Below are 15,110 nucleotides of genomic sequence, written 5' to 3' on the forward strand. Positions count from 1 at the left end.
TATACATTTGTCTGCCCCATCATAAACAATTCAGCAGCTGTACAACTTTTTGAAGAAGATTAGGGGCAGACAGACGTCCATATTTCTCGTGCGAGGATCACATCGCAATCCTTGGACTGATCGTCTGCTCTCCTGACCTGAGGGTGACAGCTGCATAGAAATACATCACTCTGTCAAGCTCAGGTCAGAAGAGGTTCCGAGCCAGTCCGTGCACTGCGATGCAATCCTCGCAACGAGAAATATGGTCGTCTGTCTGCCCCCTTATACAAATCAATGGAAGACACCTATCTCCCACTCAGTTTTGATAAAGAGGTTCTGCAGCAGCTGAGATGTGTATTATAATAAATGATGTACCTTCTATGATGAATGATATTAAGTAATTTTGGAGTTCCACGACCTTAATACATTTACTACTCACACCCAAGTTAAGACATTCTGGCCCCCATGCCTCTCCAGCAAAATGTCCATTTTTGGTTGGGGTTAGCGTCTGATCCATCCCTTTTCCAAGTCAGACTGTGGAAATTCCTGGCTAAATCGGGACTGAGGCCATGTTTTTTATTCTCGGCCTGCTCTCTTGTACGTTACTATGGTCATAAAACTCCTCGAAGTCTTCGCATGACATAATTCTCACAAGTTTACTTGAAATTGCTGCTTACCACAACACAGAAGTATACTTATACCAGACAGAAAGTCCCAAATTTATTATGACTGTCTTGATTTTTCAGATGCAGAAAATTTTGGACTGGAAAGGGGCAGAATTTATGTAAACCTGACCAAAAGTGACCACTAGTGGTCCTTCCCATGTGGGCCTGGGCAGGACTTAAAAATCCCTATGTTGCCAATGCTAATGTTGACAAGGTTGCTTGAGATACTCTGCTTTTGCTTCAGTGTCACTAGTTTTATTAATAATAATAATAATAATTAATAAATTACTAATATTGACTGCTAGATAAACTGGACTTGTTCCGGACTCCATTTTTGAAGTCCTAAGAAGCAATCTGATTGGTTGCAACTTAGCCCACGTTCCCATGAACTACTTCTAAAAACAACCAATCACTGAGCAGCTTTCATTTTTCAAGAGTGGTTTAAGAAATTAAAGCCTAGCACTAATTGGTTGCTATAGGCAACACGGCCTGTGTTATTGGTCAAACAGTTTGGCTACATAAGGCCTTACTGTTTCCGCGTGTATTTTCGTAATAAATGACGTAAGAAAATGTGGAAAACACAGAATTAATTTTCCCTGTTTAATTCAAAACATTCTTGTTGGTCCAGAAAAAGCAAGCAGAACATTACATCGAATGGACTGACGAGTTCCAGGGACCAAACTATTCTCTAGATTTCACTGAACTGTCTCTATAGATAAATCTTTAACAGTGTCGGAGGGTCATAAATCAATCTGACACCATATGAAAGAAATGATGGTGGAAATTAGTCAACATTATGCCAAACTTTGCCTTCTTTATCAAGGTATTGCCCCATTTTTGTTGAAATTGTTGGCGGCCATGACAGTTTTTGTCTTCTATGTTCTGGCCTTGCTCAGCAGTCGTATAGACTTTATTCTGAAAAGCATAACGCTTTCCTCTACTACTTGCTGCCTAGTATTAAAATACCATAGCATAGGTGAAGTGGCCTGCTGGCACCCAGCTATTAATGCCACCTTTTGGATATGAAAAAAATTACACAAAATGTGGGCAAATTAGGTTGATTTTACTGTCAAATTCATTTCAGATTAAATCCGAATTAAAAATGTTGGAAAGGGGTTGCAAAACAATAAAATATCATTCCTAGGCCTGCCCTGACGCGTCCTGCCACCGCAGCTCTCCGTCCGGTCATCCGCTTGCTCCCTTCAGTCTTGTCTTGGAGTTGGGAATCTCCTCTGGTGCAGACTAGGCTTGACCAAGTCTCACTCGATCATTCGGTGAGGGACGCACAATACAGACTAGCCAGCTCCAAACCGAGACCAAAAGGGAGCGAGTGGAGGACCGGGTGTGGAGCAAACGGGTGAGGGCTGGCGTTTTTCTGGATTTATGAGAATTGAATACAAAAATTTCAGGGAACTCATAAGGAATTTGGTTCAAATCGAATCGATTAGTTAAATCTCAGGACGTTTTCCCCTAAAATATATCTGCCATATTTTGGTGTGATTTGGGAAGTTCTGGCTTCACATGGAGTTTGCCATTTGGGAGAAAATTACTCATAAATTTTCAAGATTTTTTTATATATAAAGTTTTAATTTTCAAGAAGCCATTTTTGGCAGCCATTGAAATGGATCACCATATTTACCTCCAGGACTTAAAATCTATGCGGGAGCATAATTATGTGTCACAGTGGCGATCACAAAAATGACTGTACGTAATGGAGAATTCAAATCTGAATAAATCCTGTGTGTTTCCGTGCTGCTTACACAGGTTTCTCTGTTGTCCTGCCTCTGTAGCGCTACTTTTATTTTTAGGCCACATTCACACGTTCAGTATTTGGTCAGTATTTTACATCAGTATTTGTAAGCCAAAACCAGGAGTGGAACAATCAGAGGAAAAGTATAATACCACTTCTGTATTTATCACCCACTCCATGTTTTGGCTTACAAATACTGATGTAAAATACTGACCAAATACTGACTGTGTGAACGTGGCCTTAAAGGGGTTCTCCTGGATCAACGAAAAATTGTCTAAAAGCTGTAAATGCCATAAAATCATAAAAAGTCTGCTGAAGGTGTCCCCGCCATCTTGGTACTCTTGAGAAGCTCAGCCACAGGATGACAGTCATAAAAGATAGTGATTTGTACTACTGTATATACTGCAATGCAAAGTATTGCAGGACACAGTACAAGCGCTCAACCAAATTTACTAGTTAAAAAAATATGTTTTAAAAATATAAAAAAATAAATAGTTTGAATCACCCTCTTTTCCAAAATTAAAAAAAAAGCATTTTTGGTATTCTCCGACCATAAAAGTCTGACAAAGCAAGATATAAAATTAATTAACTTGTAAGGTAAATGGCGCAAAAAAAACAAACAACCCTCCTCTAAAAAAATAAATTAAAAAGCTTTCAAAATGTTATATATACCATAAGACTATATAAAAAAATGTCAGCTCAGCATTAAAAAAAAATAAGCCCTCACACAAGTTCTTCGAGGGGGGAAATAAAAAAAGTTATGAATCTCATAAGATGGTGTCAAAAGCCAAATTTTTTTTTTTCAAAGTTCAGAACTTTTTTAAGCCACTAACATAATTTAAAAAAATCTACAATTTTTTGCATTGCCGTAAGCCCACTGATATGAAGAATCACATTTCCAGGTCACTTTTACCAGACAACAAACATTGAAAATAATACCCAAAACATAATGGTGGAATTGCACTTTTTTTTTCACCCTTTCACTTAATTTAGAGTTTTCGTTTCAGGTTTTTCAGTACATTAAAATAAAATGTAAAATAAATGGTGTCATTCGAAACTGCTAATCATCCTAAAAAAGAACTCTTGTATGGCCATCATGATGGAAAAAAAAAAAAAAAAAGTTATGGCTCTTGGAAGAAAGGGAGGAAAAAATGAAGGTGCAAGAACTAAAATTGGCTGCATCCTTAAGGCGTTAAGTAATGGTTGTTTTGTTATTTTATGCCATATGCGGCCTTTATCCAAATTTTTGGCTGACCATGGAAAACCCCTTTAGCCTATTTTTGAGTGTTGATGTTCCTAGGGCTGATTGTGCCTAGGAAAGTAGGAGCATGCATTGCCCGTCACTACCGATGTTAATATCAGCTGAGTTGGTGGTGTATGGGCACATGTCATGTCGCCCTAGCTATGCCCTAGCATTATATCCTAGACCAGTTTTGAGGAGCAACAACTTTTTAAATTGACTTTAGAATCAAGGACACCGGAATTATAAGACATCGCACACAAGACGTTCTTTATACATAAGCTCGGTCATCTCTTAACATTTTTCTAAAAAGCTCTCCGTCACAATGGAGCTCGGACTGGTGAAGAGTAGACATCACTGTTGTCTGTGGTCACTCTTGCCCATATCTCGATGTAGTTCCCGTCCTATGTTTAGTAATAAAATATTCTTTTACATTACAATATATCCAATCTTCTCTGGTTTATTATCTGTGACACATGTCATGGATCCTGGGGTGTCTGGATATATACAGCCTCCAGAGTGTCCTGCTTATTCCTCTGGCAAACAGACACAATTTGCATCTGGGCATGTAGAGTCAGGTATCGTTAACGGAAGAATAATTAGAAAAGGTCCTATTTATGTCCTCCCAGATGGATTCAGAGAGGTTTTTTTTTAATTATTTTATGCCAGTGAGGACGAAGAATGTGTCATTTTCCATTCAAGTGTTCTTATAGCTGTTAATTAAGGTCCTCAGACGTTGCATCGGGAGCCAATTCGTCAGCCAGCGCGGAGTTTTATGCATTCAAGGTCATGTTACGTAACAGCCACTGCTGGGATCTGCTTCCGTTGCACTCCTTCATGGTGGGGACCATTTTATCGTCATCTGTCGGCTCGTCCAAGCACTGGTTGCTGTTGATATGTCTCAGTACAAAATGCTGCCGAGAAAAAAGCAACAGATGCCTGTTAAATATTACATGAGATTAAATACAGCAAGCTTACGAACAAAGCAAGTCCGAAAAAGCACAAGAATTGTAGAGATTCTAATACTGTTTGTCCATCAATTAATCTCATATCCATCTATCTGTTTCATATCAATCAATCAATATATCTATCTCTCGACTTTCTGCCTTTTTTTCTAGAGCAGTATACATGAAGAGGCTCTTGGTGAGTTCTCACAAGTATTGGCACCCTTTGCACGCTTGCATTGATTGTAGCACTTCTCCATTCTTCCAGTATTTTTTTTAGTCTTATTTATGTATTGCAAAATATAACACTGTATATACAATTTGCAAATCAATTAACAAAATTATCCCAAAATCTAAATATACTCATTTAAAGAGGACCTGTCACTTGCCATAAATATGCATATTTTTTACCTGGTGTTAAGGCCACTTTTCTCCTGAATTCAGTGTTATTTTTATTTTGCTCCTGCTCCTCTCTGTTTCTGATCTGTGTGAAAATCTATTTTTTTTTGCCAAGCTGGTGGAAACTTCAACTCTACTCTTTGGGTGTCTTCTTGAAGACCACGCCCACTTGGCTAAAAAAGACTAGCTGCATTTACTGTGAAGAGAGGGTCATATTTCAGGAAGAGAGAGTAGCAGAAACCAAAGAAAAACAACGCCGGATTTAGAAGAACAGAAAAATTTATAGTTACATCCTAAGGCCTCATTCACGTGTCCAGGTTGCACGTCTATCTGTAGTCTATTGTGCTACACTTGTCCATGTTTTTACAAGGACCGTGTGTCCGTGCAAAACTCATGGAAACATGTCCGTTTTTTTCTGGTATAATGGAAGAAAAGGACTAATACAAGTCTATAGGTTTGTGAAAAATATGTACAGCACACGGATGGCATCATTGTGCTGTCCATACTTAACATTGAAAAGTATAGAAGCTTTGTAATTTATTTATCCACCAGTAAAAAAAAACTGATGACACCGATGGTAAAAACGGACACACTGACCATACTCTGATCCAAAACACTGTTACCATTTTTTCACTGATGTGTGAATGATGCCTCAGCATTGTCCAAAATGACAAGTTCACATATCGGCAAATGGGACAAATACATTTTTGAGCAATATTATTATGTGAAAATCTGATAAATACAAACATGAGCTTCACAAGACATGGAATATTTCCTTGGAAAATATACAGTAATTCTATCATAGCACCAACATTCCCTTTAGATTAAAGAGAATTTACTAATATCGAACATATATTTTTCAAAAGTGGTAATGTGACGGCAACCACATCAGCTCCCAAAGAGATTGTCATCGAGTTTCGCTTAATTCTAAATGATAAGCAGCATGGTAAATAAACATGGTAAAAAAAAAAAACTACAGCTGTTTCGCATAGTATAATGCTTCCTCAGGGTTTCGAATGCGAAATGGCCATAGACTTTTCTACCATGTTCGAATGCCACTGATGAAATTAAATACGTTTTTCAAATGTCTTGGTGAGTGTCGTGGCTTTCTGATCTTTGATGATACGTGTGGACTTATAGACTTGTTCAGCGCCACTGAACACCACCTATAAGACTACAGCTTGTCAAGAAGCACGTGAGTGATGTGGACTTGTAGTTCTATGACACAGAGCAGTGACAGTCTTCTCTTATTGTGTCCAGCAATGCAATAATACAAGAGCACAATACCTAAATTGTATGAGTACTATCTAAGCGTCTATCAACCAACTAACTTGTTTTAAGAATTATTTGTGTAAGCTTTTCTCATTTTGCACTCCAGTTTGTGAAACCGTGTCATCAACTGTTTCAGGGAAGGATCTTTATCTATACAATCTAGGTATACAATCCACCACACAGGCGTTAGAACAACTGGGTTGCAAGCACTCTGGGTTGGCTGCAATAGTAGCCGTATTAGCTCCACGGATTAATCTTTTGACGGGCTCACAATTTAAAATAGCAATGACCCCCAAAGATCCAGATGAAGACAATCTCATTTGGATGTAACTTTGGTTCTTTTTCTTAAAGGATGAACCACAAATAACTAGAGATGAGCGAATTGATTCTCAGGGCCCTGGTCCAGCTACTACATCAATAGCCCATGGCCGCCGGGCGGGAGCATTGCAAACGCTCTCCTAATTGCAGGCATCCTTAGGGTCTCTTCTGACTAGTAGGCGTAATATGACATCATGTGTGTATCATGCTACAATGATGACATTACATCAGACCTACAAATCAGAAAAGGCGCTGAGAATTCCAGGAGGTAGAAGACAATTCGCAGAGGCTCTTGGACTACTGATGTGGCCACCGGACCAGGGTCCTGGGACTCAATTTTCTCTCCTCTACAAATAAACTATCAGTTCTTACTGATTCTTTGTCCTGAGCTTACAATGATAGTAACAAAAAGCACATATTCTGATTAGAATAAGGTAAATTCCTCCATACATTTATGATGAAATTTAACTGAACTTGCCATTTTCTGCAGAAATGGCCAACCAACCGGTGTATGGGTGTCACAAGTGTGTCAGAGGTGACAGACAGTCGCCCTGCAGTTGGTTGCAGGAGATCTCTACGTTTGGCTTTACAGACATCTTCTTAGAGGCAGTCTCTAGGACCCAGCGGCTACCTCCCTCTGACTAATTAACACCCTGCCTGGGTGTATAAATACCTGCTGTGTCTGAGAGGGAGCTGCCGGCGATATTCATTACTACCTGTGAAAGCTTTAGCAAGAGCAGTACTTTGTCCTCTCTGGACGTGCGCGCATTTGTCTGGAGTTCGTCTAAAGCTAAGCAATTTCCCCCTGTTTGTCCACCCCTGTTGTGTATATAGTGTATAGTGGAGATCGACTAGTGCTCATCTCCTCCCGTCCCTAGCCTTAGTCATATGCCAGGGAAAGACAGGGCGAGGCACGCGTGCGGCAATTGGTGAAGAACCAATACAGGGACATTAGGGGAGACAGGGTGACGCTAGATCAACCTAGGAGGTCTCCACTTCCCCCCTTTCCCTAGAGTCTGGGCTCCCTTTCCCTCTTATCTTTGTGTTGCGCTAAGTCTTCCCACACCTTGCGTGACAATGGGAAGCCCCCCCCCCGACTCTCTCCCAATAGATGATGCCAGGGGAGAGAATGAGAGAAGCATCACGCAGTTGGAATTTCAATGTTTCAATTGTTTTCCGCGTAGATAAGTTGTTACCAGAGGTGTCTGACAGTGGCTTGTACCACTATCCCCTTTGAAAGCATGAATTCTCAGTTGAGCTTAGCGCTCATATGTATGGGGGACTTGAGAGGGCTAGCTGTCGGCCAGTAAAACAGCGGTGACAGCTATATCATATGTTTGACCACCATAAGTCTAAGGTACTCCACAGACGCATTGGAACCGTGAAACCATACTTGCCAACTCTCCTTGAACGTCTGGGTGGCTCCTGGATAAGAGAAAGACCTCTTGGACAAGTTAGTAAATCACCACGTTGCGGCAAAACCTCACCAAAAATAATATTCCAGTTTGTGGTTCTGGGATTAGAGATAAGCAAATTTCCCGAATTTCATTTTAGCAGAATTGTTAGAATCCGCTCTCAGATTCGCTTTGGTTCAAATTAAACCTGTCCGAATCGAAAGTGTCCTAATTGCTGTCATTAAGTATCCCCGATTGGGGTTCAGAGCATAAAAAAAAACAAAAATGACAAAAATAAGAAAATGTCATAGAAACATTAGCATGGAATCGTATATAATGACATGCAATGCTCCAGTGCAGAATTTTGGAGATCTAGCGGAGTATTATATTAATTACACAAGCAAAATAGCTTTTACAATGTCTACTTATAGGCTGCCAGCCTCTATCAGCTGTGAAACCATCAAGGGCTGCAGAAATATGCTCAGTATGGTGGTTTTCACAATCTCTCTAGAAGATCAGTCTAGATATTGATAAGCAACATTCTGATGACAGACATGAGACATGAAGACAGGGACTGATATGCTTAGGTGACCATAGCTTTGTCTAAAGGATCTTCAGGCCTCTAAAGAACTGAGAATCATTCCTGGATCTTGCTAATAAGATATTTATCAATAGTGCTGTCTACTAATAGAAACTTACTTAAGCTACTAAAAAAGGATGAATAAATTGCTGCTTTTATGTATTCAAAGATGTTCCAGAAAGACAATTTAAAAACTTAGTTGGTTTCTTCCCCAAAGGTGAAAAAAAATGACTTTACAAAAATTAAAATTGCTTATACAAAGAATGTACAGAACTCAATAAAGATGAATACATACAGGTGCATCTCATTAAATCAGAATATCATCAAAAAGTTAATTTATTTCAGTTCTTCAATACAAAAAGTGAAACTCCTATATTATATAGAGTCATTACAAACAGAGAGATCTATTTCACGTGTTTATTTCTGTTAATGTTGGTGATTATGGCTTACAGCCAATGAAAACACAAAAGTCATTATCTCAGTAAATTAGAATACTTTATAGCAACAGCTTGAAGAATTATTTTAAAATCCGAAATGTTGTCCTACTGAAATGTCTGTTCAGTAAATGCCCTCAATACTTGGTCGGGCTCCTATTGCATCAGTTACTGCATCAATGCGGCAATGTGGCATGGAGGCGATCAGCCTGTGGCACTGCTGAGGTGTTATGGAAGCCCAGGTGGCTTTGATAGCAGCCTTCAGCTCGTCTGCATTGTTGGGTCTGGTGTCTCATCTTCCTCTTGACAATACCCCATAGATTCTCTATAATAGATTCTCTATGGGGTTAAGGTCAGGCGAGTTTGCTGCCAATCAAGCACAGTGATACTGTTGTGTGTACACCAGGTATTGGTACTTTTGGCAGTGTGGACAGGGGCCAAGTCCTGCTGGAGAATGACATTTCCATCTCCAAAAAGCTTGTCGGCAGAGGGAAGCACGAAGAGCTCTAAAATGTCCTGGTAGACGGCTGCGCTGACTTTGGTCTTGATAAAACACAGTGGACCTACACCAGCAGATGACATGGCTCCCCAAACCATCACTGATTGTGGAAACTTCACACTAGACCTCAAGCAGCTTGGATTGTGGCCTCTCCACTCTTCCTCCAGACTCTGGGACCTTGTGGAGTGTGTTAATGACTGCCTTCTGGACATCTGTCAAGTCAGCAGTATTCCCCATGATTATGGAGCCTACTGAAACAGACTAAGGGACCTTTTTAAACGCGTAGGAAACCTTTGCAGGTGTTTTTTGTTAATTATTTTAACTTAGTGAGATAATGACTTTTGTGTGTTCATTGGCTGTAAGCCATAATCATCATCATCAATGACTATATTCTAATTTTGTGAGATGCACCTGTATACCCTTTATTGATACATGATTAAAATAATACAAAGAATACTTAAAAAACATACAATAGCAGACACAAAGGAATATATCAACTAGATTAGAAGATAGCCTCCCTTGCATTGAATTTATTTAGTAAGAAATGTATGTATACTCGAGACGCATTTCATTGGAGACGGATACTTTGAATATTAAAGAGCCCACAGTTCACAATGCATAAAGGAATGCATTTAAAAACAAGAGCAGTGAGGAAGCCTTATAAAGAACATAGAGTACAAACACAGTGGTAGTGGCTCACCTAAAGGAAACACAACCAACATGCGTTTCGCCTAAAGCTTCATCAGGGGATAATTTTTTCTGAGTATCCATTTCCAATGCAAAGTGTCACTATTAGTATACATATATATCTTACTAAATAAATTCCATGCATGGGAGGCTTCCTGCTCATCTAGTTGATATATTACTTTGTGTCTGATATTCCTAAAATTCCAAGTTACTTTAAAAAATGTGTTGTCTTATCCCGGTCTTAACAAAAACACTTCTGGTGTTCATCTACTGCCAGACCAGTTTTGTGATGGGGGACATTTCAAATAAAATCTATACGTCACCTGAGCATTTCTGATGTGCACATTGATATGTGTCATCATTTTCAGTCGATATTACGTCCCCGAAGGTCAGGATATCAGCACGAATAGTTTTGTCATGAGGACAGGAGGGTAAAAATTTGGATTAAATTGCACTGATTTATCTGAAAAAGTTACAAAATATCCCACATTGGAAAAAGATGAAAAAAGAAAAGTTCATAAAATACATACAGTATCTTTGCTATTAATTTATAGAATTTACATTTCTGAGTTGTTAGCAGATCCATAGTTCAAATTCAGGCATGTCTTATGGAATGCATTATATTATCATCGATATATCATACCAACCTCATAAAGCTTTCATAGAAAGTAATCAGTGGGACTGTAAAAAACATTTCTAATAACCTCCAGTCTGGTATAATTCCTCAGAATCCAGGCTTGCCGGCTGTTGCCGTTACAGTATTCCACAGTAGGGCCAAATGTGCCGTCCTCTATTTGGCTTAAAGTCAAACATGATTGGGTTATGATATGGAGAAATGAATGGGTCTGTGCAACAGAAAGAGACAAGTCAAAGCAAAACCTCATGAATAATAAATGATCTAGTGAAATAATGTGCACAAACACAAAGTACAGTAGATGTAACACAGAAAGATGGAGGCGAAGACATACACGGCTAAAATAGAGGAAAGATCACAAAATATATTGCAGATTGTTGATATCTTTCGGAAGCTTTCGACTTTTTTTCTTATTAAAGATATTAAGAAGTGTTGGATGTAGTAACATGTATTGTAACGTGTCTGTGTATAATTCGGGGATAGAAGGCATTTTTATCCAGTTGTACAGGGGCATTTTAATTAAAAATACAAGGGAAAAGTATTTATATTAATTATCCATCCTCATTTCCGAAGACTGGGGTGGAAGAAGTCTTAAATTGATATTCGAATCACCAGACTAGTTTCCTTTGGTTATTTTACTGTAGGTGATGAACCCGGTGGATTATTGACTGTGATTAGAGATGAGCGAACCCGAACTTAAAAGTTCGGGGACCGTACCGGACCGTCAGTGTCCAGCGCTAAATGCCGAACATGGACTTCTTCTCCTGGAAGTCCATTGCAATGTTCGCAGTTTCGGGGAGGGAAGTCTGTTGGAGGGAGAGAGAGAGAAATATTTTCCGGCTCAAAAGTTCGGGTCCCCATTGTTTTCTATGAGGTTTGGGTTCCGATTCAAGTTCGGATAACTTTGGAATAAAGTTTGTGTCTTGTACCAGAACCTGAACTTCCACGCATCCGCTCATCCCTAATTGTGATCCCTTCCATCCAACCCATGGTATGAAGTTGCTGGATATAAAAACAAAATAAAGACCCCCCCCCCCCCATTTATCATTTATAATACTGGTGCTTTCTAATTTTTTGGAGGTTTCATTGGCCCACGTAGGATCCAGGGCCCAAATGTGAAAGCCTTCTTTGCACATCCTATACTCTGTCTATTGTTTAAGACACAATACAAAATACTAGTGATTACCAATGGCACCACATGTAAGCCTGGGGTCTACAAAGTGCATGACAGTCAAGGTATGTTATAAACAATGAAACAATGGTGGATTGTATTTGTATTTAAAAAAAAACCTTAGACATAGTCGTGGATGATCTTCGTTAAAGATGGTCTGTTTTTGCTCTTGTTTTATTTCCGCAGCTCCCCTGAGTATTTCGTTTCTGTTTTTTTTTTAAATCCGCCTTACGGTTCCAGAAATATGGACCTTTTTACTTAGTGCTAATTTTTATGTCCTTAAGCTAGGGGGCATTGCTCACAGGGTAATTATGCAGAGCAAAAAATAGGGAAAAAGCCAGCTCACCATATCATATAGTCCAGCATGCAGGGGACGACGCTCTGACCAGCGTGGAAGTAATAGAACAAAGGTAGGGCATTCTTACTCAAAGCCCTTGAGGAAAAACTCTCTCCTGCATTCGAAACGTGTCGCAATGTGCTCTCCTTCTCCCTACTTTATCAGTATGGAATTTTAATATTTTGAACAAAAGGGGTCATACATTATTTAACCAGAAGCTGGACTCCCTACCTTTGTTCTAATTATGCAGAGCAGCTTAAAGACACGCCCCAGAGGATCCTATAAGACATTGCTCATTGGTATAAGCTATAAAAAGTAGCACTAAATGAAAAGGTCCATATCTCTTCAACCATATGGCAGATTTACAAACAACAAAAACAGGAATACTCAGGGGAGCAGTGGGAGTTAAACAAGAGCAAAAGCTGTCCACTTTTGATCTGGTTACTGGTCCACTAATTTTAGTAAGGGCCCCTATCTCAATCTCAGGAACCAGGCTGCCTATTAAGACCATATACATATAGTTTTAGTAGGCAGCCTGGTTCCTGAGATTGAGGGATATATATATACAGTATATATATATATGTGTCTGTGTGTGTGTGTGCAGCTAGAACCACCTATTTCATTAATATAGCCTGCCTACATCAGTTATAGCACTGCTGTTTATACACTTACTAAGCAAAGAACATAGACCCTACATTACTAAAGTAGGTTCCCTTAACAAGACCTTTTTGTCCCCCATATTAAATAGACTAAAGGGCTGCTTTATGAATATTTTTTTTTTCATAATGGCCATTGGAGTGCTATGGGGTGCACTGAGGAAAGTCTGAACCTCTACTATGCCTTGTCTCTGCAATGGAAGGGACCAAAATCAAGGATGACAGAATTCTCCAGTACAGAATAGACAATGGAGGCATGGTTCAGACTTTTTATATCTCTCCATTGGTCATTTTGGAGAAAAAGAAAACAGGGCATAAATGATGGTGGAAAGCAGTGGCAGAATAACGGAGAACATTAGGTATGGTGAGGATAAATGAGAAATGTAAAGTCACATTTAAAATTGGAGGTGGAGGGTTGCTTTAACACTTGCTATATTTGTAGTAATGAAGACTGTGGATTTTACCAAGACAGCAAAGCCAGCAACACTCTAAAGATAGGCACATGTGTACATAGCCACCTCTTCGTGGCTGGATATTTATCACCACAAAGTCTAACTGACATGTGGATCGCAGGGCTGAGTACTGTGAGTCTCCCAAATATAAAGTGACTACTCGGCCTGCATAGAAAAGAGATGTCCGGTAGGCCACACAGATATCCGACAGGCCACACAGATGTCCTGTAGGCCACAAAGATGTCCGACAACCCACACAGATGTCCGACAGGTCACACAGATGTCCTATAGGCCATACAGATGCCTGGAAGGCCACACAGATGCCAGTAGGTCACACAGATGTCTCATAGGCCACACAGATGTCCGGTAGACCACACAGATGACCTGTAGGCCACACAGATGTCCGGTAGGCCACACAAATGCCTGGTAGGCCACACAGATGTCCAGTATGCCACACAGATGTCCGGTAGGCCACACAGATGCCAGTAGGCTACACAGACCTCCGGTAGGCCACACAGATGTTCAGTAGGCCTCACAAGACTAATCTTACTTGATCCAGCCATGAACATGGACCCTAAAAATAAAATTCATACTAAAACTTTCTTGAGCACTATAGACTTATATGATTCCACGACCAAGGCTATATGTTCACAGATGAGGATTCCCCCAATGCCATACTGTACATCTGACGAGAAGAGGTGTCAAGGATAAAACAGTGACAGTTTGGAAAGAGAATCTGTGCACAACTGCATTTCCTGCTCTTTAAATAGATAATCCAAATTTTATCACCTGAAGCTCTATACCAAAAAAAAAGACAAAAAGGAACCCTATTGATGTTATCTACGGTTTGTCTTAGCTTCTGAAGCACAAGAGAGGGACTTTGTGCCTTATAAGTGTTAGGAACCATGTGCAAGGTATTTTAAGCCTGAAACTTTACTTATATCTTAATAGGAACCAGTTTAAAGCTATATGTATAATAAAGAAGATCCATAAAATACACTCAACATTGAAATTTCTTCACTAAGAAGAAAAAAGTCGCAGAATTATGGAAATTCTGGGATGGATAGACATATTACTGATACAGGTAATAGTAAGTTGCAGGTGAGTCATTCCTGTGTGCCTTCATCATCACCAGTATAAGTGCTCGTTATGTTTAACAGCTGATTTTCTGCTAAAAAGAACAGAATCAGAGGTAATACTTGGCATATACCTCTTAGATGCTAAGGCCAATACTGATTGTGGCATCTAAGGAGTTGAGCAGAAGGAGCTGGCTTCCTCTGTCAACTTATCAATTGGTTGTTATCACACCTAAGGGTCTGCCAAAAGCCTTGTGTATGAGCCTATTTGGCTTTTGTCTAAAAGGTTACCTGTCTTTAAAACACTGACAGACAATAATGCACTGCAAAACAGAAGTAGTGCAGTGTATCACTGCGTTGAAGAGATTAAATGATCACTCTGCTAAGCCCCACAATGCAAAGAAAAATGAAACTTATTAAAAAAAAATACATGATATAAAATATATGTTTATTTATATATATATACAGTATATATACAGTATATATATATATATATATATATAATCTGATAAATAATCTGATTATTATTTATTATTTTATATATATATACATATATATATATATATATGTATATATACATATACACTGCTCAAAAAAATAAAGGGAACACTCAAATAACACAT

The 15,110-nt window shown here is 39.2% G+C and overlaps 1 protein-coding gene across 2 annotated transcripts in view; it reads right to left on the reverse strand.

Moving 5' to 3' along the window:
• Positions 1-1,230: 1,230 nt before the first annotated feature.
• Positions 1,231-15,110, reverse strand: part of GALNT13 (polypeptide N-acetylgalactosaminyltransferase 13) — a 556,185-nt gene continuing 542,305 nt past the window's right edge. The window contains exons 11-12 of one of the 2 annotated variants that reach the window (XM_073647160.1): positions 10,809-11,006; positions 4,418-4,548 (exon numbers count right to left, since the gene is read on the reverse strand). In XM_073647160.1, the coding sequence (XP_073503261.1) occupies positions 10,821-11,006 (186 nt within the window). In that variant the 3' untranslated portion in view covers positions 4,418-4,548; positions 10,809-10,820. Of the gene's footprint in view, positions 4,549-10,808; positions 11,007-15,110 lie in introns of both variants that reach the window. The other variant, XM_073647161.1, reaches the window with a different exon arrangement.

This window comes from Phyllobates terribilis, unplaced genomic scaffold (genome assembly GCF_046119375.1).
Source record: "Phyllobates terribilis strain yellow unplaced genomic scaffold, ASM4611937v1 Scaffold_9__5_contigs__length_417890890, whole genome shotgun sequence".
NCBI lineage: Eukaryota > Metazoa > Chordata > Amphibia > Anura > Dendrobatidae > Phyllobates > Phyllobates terribilis.